At 35.2% G+C, this 10,146-nt stretch overlaps 1 protein-coding gene across 1 annotated transcript in view; it reads right to left on the bottom strand.

The window, feature by feature from the left end:
* LOC142354751 (venom carboxylesterase-6-like) overlaps positions 1–5,765 on the bottom strand; it is a 17,880-nt gene extending 12,115 nt beyond the window's left edge. The window contains exons 1-3 of the mRNA XM_075407133.1: positions 5,592–5,765; positions 2,356–2,546; positions 1,608–2,054 (exon numbers count right to left, since the gene is read on the bottom strand). Of these exons, the coding sequence (XP_075263248.1) occupies positions 1,608–2,054; positions 2,356–2,539 (631 nt within the window). The 5' untranslated portion in view covers positions 2,540–2,546; positions 5,592–5,765. The remainder of the gene's footprint in view (positions 1–1,607; positions 2,055–2,355; positions 2,547–5,591) is intronic.
* Between the last annotated feature and the right edge of the window lie 4,381 nt (positions 5,766–10,146).

Here is a 10,146-nt window from a genome sequence, read left to right as displayed (position 1 = left end):
AAAGTTTCTATGGCACTTATACTGCACATAATGAGTTGAAAGATACCCTTAGAATACACTGATACAGTACTGGGCCGACGATATACAATTGGAATACAATGTTTCAGCACTGATTTACTATGGCACTAGGGTCCGGGTCAATCCATAAATATTAGCCTCTCTGCAAAATCTACAAACTTTTCTCTTTTTAATAGTTTCTGTCTAACTACGTAACTTATTTGTTTATTGTTTTTCTATGCGCAGGTTAATCTATATCAAAAAAGGTTTTTCCCGATGTCTTAATTGTAGTATTTCCTCATAAATGTCGACCACAAAGAAATCCATGGAGCAATTCTTTTTGAAAAGAATACTGAAAAATTGAAAAAATAGAAGCAACAAAATTTTCACAACTAATTTTTACTCTAAATAGAAAGAAATTTAATTCTGAAACGGTTTAAATATTAGGAATGCAATAAAAGAATAGAAAAAACTCAAAGAGAACTTTTTTTGCTGGTTGGTGCCTCAATAGTATGCTCAGGTATCTCGAACTACAAATATGACTTAGAAACGATTTGCGTAGGTTCTTTTCGATGATTATATTGGACCTAAAAAATTCTCAATTTTTGCCGATACAGTTTTGAGGACTTATGTGTGCGAAGAAATACCATTATTCTTGGCCAAAAACGACCGGTCTTAGTTTCACCAGACATCATTTAAGGCTTTGCTTGGATCAGTTTTGAAAGATTTTCATCAAATTATTGCTGTAATTTTTTTCCACAGTACAATTTTCTCTAAATACTCTGAGACAGTGATTCAAAAGCAAAATAGGGAAACCAAATTTGATCGGTTTTGACACTATAACTGCTACAATATAAAGGTGCATTTGCAATTACTGTCACAAAAAATAATACGAAATAATTTTTTGCACTTTCTATTTTACTCAATCCAGATCCATTTATCTTCTCTGTCAGAAATTGGTAATTGTTTCACGTTGTAATCCTTGTCAAATAATTTTGAATTGCATATTCTAAGCTAAAATCAAGTCGTATTTTGTCCTCAGCAAACCATCGACCTATTTTTTAGGTGGCCACCAGAAAAATAAGTCCATGTTTTGCTGAGGACGATATACGACTTGATTTTAGTTTAGAATATGCAATTCATAATTATTTGAAAAGGATTACAACGTGAAACAATTCAGTTGGAATTTCTGTTAATTGGTAAATTTTCATAAGAACTTCACCAAATTTACCAATTCACAACTTCAACAATTTTAACCAAAATTTTCATCTTTGTTTACATTTGTTTGTACTGGTAGTTCATTTTCCTTAATTGTATATCTCAGATGTAGCTAAAGAATTTAAACATCTGCACTGAAGAAACAAACTTGGCGATGTGCCTCGTGTCTACATCTTTTTTTCAATACTATTTAATTCACTTGGCGTGATAAATTACGTAGATGTCAAGCATTGTTGTCTCACTGATTTTGAACAAACTTTACTTAAACCAGACACAGGGCCGATAAGTAAAGAAAAATTAGCCAATTTTATTCTTAGATATCAATTATTTTTATCAGCTGCCGAAAAATATCGCTGACTAAAAGAGGTCAACTTTAACAAAAAAAAATTTACCTGCTGAGCATCCGAACAGAGTGACATTTTCGGGGTCTCCTCCAAAACTTCCGATATGTTCATGGGTCCATTTCAGTGCAAACTGTTGGTCCTTCAGCCCCAGATTCTCCTCTATCTCCCCCTCTATACTAATGAACCCCAGATAGTTCAGTCTGTAGTTTATACTCACTCCCACTGCTTTGTGCGTTGCTGCAAATACTGCCATGTCGTAATATACTTCACCTCCGCTGCCCATAGCAAAAGCACCACCATGAATATTGATGAAAACAGGAAGTGTCCGTGAGCTGATTACGTCATGATTGTTTTCAGCGTCTTCGTTTATAGGAACAAAAATATTGAGATAAATGCATTCCTCGGAAACGGGATTTCGAGTGGCGAAGAAACTTTTAGTTTCTTGCATCGCAGAGTTTCCCTGTTTGTTTGCCATAAACGGACCTTTGAATAGATCTTTTCATTTAATCTGGTTTTAATATGTGATCTGCATTTGCTTATTGATAGCGTAGAACAATTAGTAGAAAAATAGAGAAATTGTTTTCCAAATTTCTATAGATGTAAATTTTTTCTTCGTGAAATAGTTCTAACCAGCTACTCACAATCACATTAGAGAACTTGTGCCTGTTGTTTTACCTAATGTTATTTTGAAAAAAATAACAAGTTCGGTAGAAACTTTAGAACAAATTTAACACTTTGATATTCATCTCACAACGTTTCACCGAATGAAAAGATTATTAAAACTATCCTTCTTCACTGTCCAATTTGCCCTCTAGAGGTCTGAGTGGTTCGAATCTGAGGTCTCCTATTGGCTGTTGTGCATATGGGATTCCGAGGAACCTGGCCACTTTGCAGTCATCTCCCACTTGTATTATCTCTCCACTGATCACACCCAATTTCGTATCCAGGGTTATAGTCTCCACTTCATCTTCGGAGCCCATGATAAAACTGTAAACAAATTGTGTACCCTATTGATAACTGAAAAAAAGAACTTAATACAAAATTAAAACAAAAACAAATAAAATTAATAGTTGGTAAGCAATTTTTTACAAAAATAATTTTGTGCTTTATGCTTTTTTGCACTTGCTAATAAAATTTTAAACAAATGCCAACCAATGCCAGGATAGCTTTAAGAAAGTGAAAGACAACAAGCTGTCCCAGCTCGAGGTTTTAGTTTGTCCTCGTTTATGTCGCAGACCATTTTCGAACACACACAAATAAATACATGGTCGAGGATTCTTGTTCAACGAGCAGCATAAAGAAGCACGTACTTAAGGTTGCGCAACATTAACGCACCAGGTACTTCTGGTCGAGCACCATAAACGCTCCAGGTACTTACGGTCGAGCACCATTAACGCTCCAGGTACTTACGGTCGAGCCAAAGTCAGCACCATAGACGCACCAGTTCTGGAAAAAAAGACGAGACACGTTCTGCCACATATACGAGCCACCGTCGGCTCCCCATTGATGAGCTAGAAACTTTATCATGAGCGAGCTTAAGTAATTTTTTTTTGGTTCACTGGAGTCTTTTCATTACTTGAACGAGTAGAGTCTGGATCATGAACTTTTTTTGGTCTTCTGAGTCTTTTCATAAATTGAGCGAGCCAAACTCTGCAGCATATCGCATTTTGATCTGGACGGATCTTTTCATGAGCGTTTTTGAACGAGCACAAGAACGCACCAATTGAACGAGGCAAAGTCTGGACCATAGGCATTTTTGTTCTCCTGGGTATTTTCGTGGGCAAAAAAGATCTGGATGGGTATTTTCATAAGGATTTATGAACGAAGACCTCATCCTGGGGTTTCTCTGAAATTTCTAACTATGAATACATGGCTTAGGCTTCAAAATCAAAGTGGGGAAATAGATGAGTTGTAACTAGCAATCTGAACTTGCAATTGAGAGGGCCTTTTTTCAATTATCTTATCGTATCGTCGGATCAATTTGCCGACCCCCAGTGCTTTCATGACCCCAACTTAAAAATGCTCAAATTTAAGTTGCGTTAATCTGATAAAAAGCGTCTTGATAAAAAACTCAGTTTGATTTTTGCAAAAAGAACAAAACGAAGGGCACAAATATTATATGGCTCACAATGAATGGAATTAACAACCACTGTGAATATTCCGAAAAGTTTTCCTGCGTTTCAGTTGAAAATATTTTGAGCAGCTTAGCCCGGGTCATAAACGAATGGCTATATTGCATTTTCTTGTAAATTCAGGCCAAATGGGTATCTTGCAGTATCCTGCAATGCCTATCTTGCAAGGTTTTTGAATTCAAGATCCTGCAAGAGGTAACCTTATCTTGCAAGGTTTTTGCAAGTTCATTTCGGCTGAGTTTTGCTCTCTTTGGTTCTGATTTGCACATCTCATCTTAAGCAGATATTATGCAAGATATGGTTGCTTGTGTTTCAATAGATAATTCAAGGCAACAATTTTTTTAACATTAATCTGAACGATAAATTTCAATTTAATGGAGCTATTTAGATGAATTCATCCAAGGATAAAAAATTTTTTCTTTTTAATTGGTTTTGATTTTAACTTAATATGCCTTTGGCGTAATATGCAGGTCATGTTCAAACTTGTTCTTGTGATTTGCGTCTTTGCAATATGAATGCAATTCGGTGCCTCGGCACGCAAGATCTTGCAAGACTGTTACGAGATCATGCAAGATAACCATTCAAGGTCAAGTTGGTGTAGTGAGATAGTCACAAAAAATAGCATTGATTGGCGTTTCTTATAGTTGGCTATCATTAACTGCTTCAGAATGTCAACATTTTTAATGATCAAAAGAAAAGATGTCATTTTTTCCTTTTATGATTGACAACAATTATTGTCATGAAATTGATAATTTTTTGCAGTTTTCTTTTATACTGAAACAGTTTAGGAAGTTTACTGAAAGTTTAGGATAAAATGGTGATTCGCTTGTATGATAGATTTGCATTTTTTTTGTCGGTGAATTGTTATCACAACGAAATCTTCAGAAATCAGCAAACTTTTAGTTTCCTTGCCTTAAGGTGGGCGTACTCGAGAATAGAAAAACTTAATCTCTTCAATCTTTTGTGATATTCTTTTTTGTGGGCATTACTGACACCTTGGTTCTCCTCCGATTCGACGAAATTGATATCCGACAACAAGCTTTTACATAATAGCGTTTTATCTTTAATTCAAGCGCACAAGCAGCGTTGTAGCCTTATCAAATGACTGGGATTGAAAGCAATGGCTGGTCTATTTTACCACAATAGAAACATATTAATTCAGAATATGTTACATACAACATCACCTGTTTCATCGTTTCATCACTGTTAATGTTCAACAATTTTTCTCATTGAAGCGCTTCTTAACCTAATTTTAAACTTTTGCTTTGACAAAAACCAGACAATTGCAAGAAAGGTTGGACAGCGAAAGGTTGAATTGCGATTCATTTTCACATGTTGGATAATTGTGAGTGGGTCTCAAATTATAATGCTCATAACCATGCGTATGTTGATCCATTATAAAGGCTCCAAACATAAAATATTTTTCAATCAGTCTCCAAATATTTAAAAGACAACAGATTCAGAACAATAGAACGTATCAACTTCACCCCCAATCATTGCACACCAATTTTTTGTTCCTTCCTATATCTGGTAGTATGAACATTAAAAACTAGGACTACGTATGGGTTGGGTAAAGAGTTTCGGCATTAACAACCAAAATTAGGGATAGGTAGGGATTTGGGAAAGCGTTTGGGGAGACAATTATGTGCGGGTGAATTGATAGGGGCTGACTAGACGTGGTGTTATAATATGCCGGTTAAAATATATGCGCTAAAATGAATCGGGGTGAAAAGAGGTAGAACCCAATAGAACATAGACCAAATCATTGAAAGCAGACGGGATTGCCATAAATAATACATGCCGTAATCCGACTGATTGCCGTAATTCGACTAATTTAAAAATTCTGGCGTCGTTTTTAACTGTTTTAGCGCATCACAGGTGATAAAATGTATATTAATACCTTCCGTTGGGCAGAATAAAAGAGAAGTGATTGTAGCCTCAGTAACTAAGTAATTGAATAAGTTTCACTATTTTAGTTGAAATCCACGCATCGAATACAGCCGACAAAGAAACAGTTTGATTATGTATTTAATGCTATTTGAAATCTTATTCTGTCTTTGCATGAAAGTTTAACTATTTTGGAATTTGAAGTTTGAGTCCAATATTTGATAGCAATGTTACAATCAAATAACTTTACCTCAAACGGTATTGTTCGAATGATCGAAATTGCGGTGTTAGTTTACTTAACGAAATGTTATATCCAAAATTGCAAATAAGCTCAAAATAATCTATGCCATATCGTACGGTCGTAAATTGCAATTTTAAAATATCGTTAGTAATTATAAACAGGGAGTATTATCTAGCCAAAAGATCCGAAAATAGAATTAGATATTACAAATTTACTTGTCTCAAAGCAATAAGATGTAACTGGAGGCGGGAGTTGGAGGTGGAGGCGGGGGTCGGAGGTGGAGGCGGGGGTCGGAGGTGGAGGCGGAGGTGGAGGTGGAGGCGGAGGTGGAGGCGGAGGTGGAGGCGGAGACGGAGTTTGATGTGCGAGTCAGAATTAAATGTGGTGTAGTAGTAGAAGTAGTATTAGTAGTACAAGCTTCGGGCTTCGCCCGTGGGGTGTCAATTCCAGTGTTTGTTTATCAGTCCGTTTCAATTTATCTTTTTCCAGTGTCTGAATAGTAGACTCAATGGTCTTCATATGTTGTGTTTTTCAGATTTGATTGAAAGTTGTTGTTGCTCCTTTGTGAATTGTGCGTCTGTGTATTGTTTGTATTGAAAATGCAAAACATCAAAGTCTTGTTTGAACTTCACGAAACCGTTATAAACTGTGTTGATGCGGCACTAATACATCTTCCGGACTAGTTGTCACTGCTTTTCATTATGCTATTTTTGTGGTTAACTAAGCATCTCATCTAACCCCAAAAGATTAGTAATAGTTATGTTAACTAACCTACAGACGCAAAAGACCCGAGAACATGATGAAAACTTGATTCTGGTTTAGTAATATGTATTGTCTTTGTTATATAATTAAATGGAGACGAATTGTGATTTAATTTTTGAAAAAATTGTGATGGCAATTTTTTAAAAAAAAATACACTTTTGTTGCTTTTTTTCTATGTTAGATGAAATAAACACTTGATTTCAGTAATTACTCAAAGCACTCTTAATGGTAATTGTCAAATACGATCTTTGCTCCAAATGAATTCTTAGTCGAACTAAAAGTTTTGTTAAACTGCAGTTGTGGTGTCTTTTTCTGCGTTTATTATTGATTACCTCTTCCTATACACTCAACAACAGTTTTTTTCTCATTAAATTGAACAATACCTAATAAAAGATTAAAATAGGCATTGTTATTTGTAATTAGAAACCAGCTTTGGATTTAATTGAATCTAGGCCATTAATTAATTGAACATATACCAAGAAAGTAGAGTAAAAATATTCAGGTCAGAGCAAATAAGCTTTCAAAGTTTAATTATGTGCCAGACGTTTCAGGTTTTCTAAACATTACACAGCAAAACGTGAATCTGTTTTTTTGGATTAATTGACCAAATGGTGGACAAATGTGACTATAGCTTTTCAAATTTGTCCACACTTTATGTCATTATTTTCCACGTTTTTTTTTGCATTCATTCAGCCTAGAGCTACAGTTCCCGACTTTAATATTAATGATTTATTAAAAAAAGTTTACAAACTAAATTTTGTTAATTATACTGCTATGAGTGCTTTCAAGCCAGCAATTTGCCCTTTAATTTGAATTTTAGCACTTTTTTCGACTTTAGCTCAAAAGCAAACTTGGTACGAGCGAGGTGGATTTTTTCAAACTTCATCGGTCTATCTTAGTTTTCTGCGTTCAATCACGACTCTAGTCTTAAAACATGAAAAACCCCAACGAAATCAAGCAAGTTTGTTTGTTTTCGAAATTTCGGCGTCGTAATGGAAAGAAAAGTTGTAAAGCACTATATCTTCATTTAAACCACATCTAGCGGCAATCTAATTAAAATGATTATCTTAAGGGGAAATAATTTGAACCCCACCTAAAGTTATTAAAAATTCATGCATTTGTTGAGGTTCACAAGAGACAGATTCAAAGTGGTCTCAGTCGGGTCACTTAACATCGGGTTGCCAAAATCTGGCTCGTGTAAAAATACCAAAAGATCATGCAAAGTCAGTTTCTTGCTGTCAAGAGGGTTTATGACATTGTGCACTCTTGTAGTGCAATCTAGGATCAATTTCAATCTGGCACTTTTGTGCTTTGAGGAAAACTTCGAATTCTATTTCTTGGGTAAAGTACCAATTTTTTTTCACTTGGGTAAAGTAATTACCAATAGGACACAATTTTTAACTGATTTTCGTTAGTGTTTTGATCGAATAGTGACTACCACGTAATACAAAACGAATGTTAGCATATGTTTTGAAGTCATTTCGCAAATCACATGGATACTATACATCAAGGAAAATCTTGATGGAATGACAAAAAATTGGAATTTGCAACCACTCAAACGGGTGGAGTTATCAACGTTCAAAACCTCTCGAAAAGCAAGAATTGAGGTAGACGCGGTGAACAGTTGTCAGAATAACGGTTTTTAGCTGTGAAACATTTTTTTCACTGCTTAAATTGTGAAAATGGAAACTTTACCTCCACAAATTGTTTGTCGTGGAAATATTCATCGCTAAAAACCACAATGAAGTTCACTCCATTAATCGCTAAAAGATGTGGGCACTTTGCTGGGACAACAATTATTTTTCACTGTTATTTTCCGCAATTCGTGCACCAATTTTTTTGGCAAAACATTGCACCTGTCAGCTCTCAACTTAAGAATTTGAATCTTATGTTTGTGATAACATTGATTGGAATGGCAGTAAAAAACAAACTGTTTACACACACTTCAGCTAGAGCTCGTTGTTTAATTTAGTTGGCATTTTGTATGACTTTTGAAAAATATTTCATGTGCTGAATTTTCTGACAATGTATATGGGGAGCTTCTTGAATTTTATATTTTGGCATTGCAAAAAGTTATTATTTCAAAATTGCACGTGAATATGAGAATTACTAGTACTATACAACTTGGGGGGGGGGGGGGGGTTCATCGTTTGTCGGTCGTTCGAGGAGGCAGTACAAGTCATTCCTTATTAGACGACTCTCCTTCCAGACTTGTTGAAATCTTACAAAAAAATTTTCGAATACGGGAGAAGTTTGCCATATATACCTTTTTAATCTGAGCGTGTTGCCAACCTTTTACCACAATGAAAACACATTGTTGTACGGTTACCTGGGGAAAGAGAAGGAGGGATGTTCAGATGTATCTTTTCAATAATTGTTACGTGACTCTCTTTGAAGTCACCGAGTTTTAAAATATCGAAAGTCAACGGAAATCAACTTCTGACTAAGTACTCACTTCTGGCGTTTTAATTTTTGGCACTGCAGACGTTCGGCATTTTAAAGTGTGCACATGAGTGTTTTAAGTTCTATCAGTTCTCTCAAGCTATTATTGACAATTCTTCAGCTTAAATCATAGACAAAAGGCTCCAGTACCAAAATAGCTTTAGTCAACATTTAAGCGTACGTATTCAAGTCCATTTCAGCTTCAGCTTTTATCAGTTCTTTGCTCGCTTTTGAACTGAATAATACAATGCCTTATTTCAATATCTGGATCTGTTGTTCTGACTACTGCTATGTTTTGACCCCGTGTTTTAATGCTTCTTACTATTCCGACCCCGTGGTAAAAAGGCAGGTTGGATAAAACGGCATTGGGTATAATGGCCTTGGGTAAAATGGAATTGGTTGAATTGTCCTGACACCTGCCTCTCTTTTACAAATTTTTTAGTGCGTCACTGTGTAATCATAAGTATGAGCGCCGAACAGAGTTTGTAAAAAGAAGTAACAAGTCCACAAAGTTTTGAAACAACAGGGATTCGAAACAAATAAGATCCCAATTTCTTTCTGCTACCAGTTTGTTCTTTTTTACTGTAGATTGTTCATTTTTTACAGTCTGTGACTTTTTCTCTGTCAGTAAGGTCTACATTGTGGTTCCAGCGGAAAGCGAAGAGATAAACAAAAACATTTAATTTGCAAGATTTTATGTAAAAAATAGAATGATAAAATCTACCGATTCGGTTATTTTTCCTTTTTTAAAATTTAAATTCATGCAAATTACGTGGTTTTATAACAAACTAAATTTGAGGTGGTTGGATAGTACACATTGTACAGTACTTTTATCTATTTGGAATTCTAATTATCAACAGATCTGCAAATCCAACACTTTCTTTTTTTCAAACAATTTACTAAGGTTTCTGAGATTCAGAGCTCCAGAAAATAATGCATGAATATGTAAAGGTAAATCATGTTAAGTATAGACTGAAGAAAGCATAGTGCCTATGTGCCTGAAAGTTTCTTGCTTGTTTTATGTCTGAAGCTGCATCTTAAGTACTATACAATATCTTAATGTATCGTGCATGATTCTGACGAACCTTCGAAAACATTCTGCGATATGAAGGTACAGACGAAG

The sequence above is a fragment of the Convolutriloba macropyga genome, chromosome 15 (assembly GCF_964194025.1).
Source record: "Convolutriloba macropyga chromosome 15, txConMacr16.3, whole genome shotgun sequence".
Classification (NCBI taxonomy): Eukaryota; Metazoa; Xenacoelomorpha; order Acoela; family Convolutidae; genus Convolutriloba; species Convolutriloba macropyga.
The sequence above is the reverse complement of the archived record's forward strand: the minus strand, read 5'-3'. Positions and strand labels throughout refer to the sequence as shown.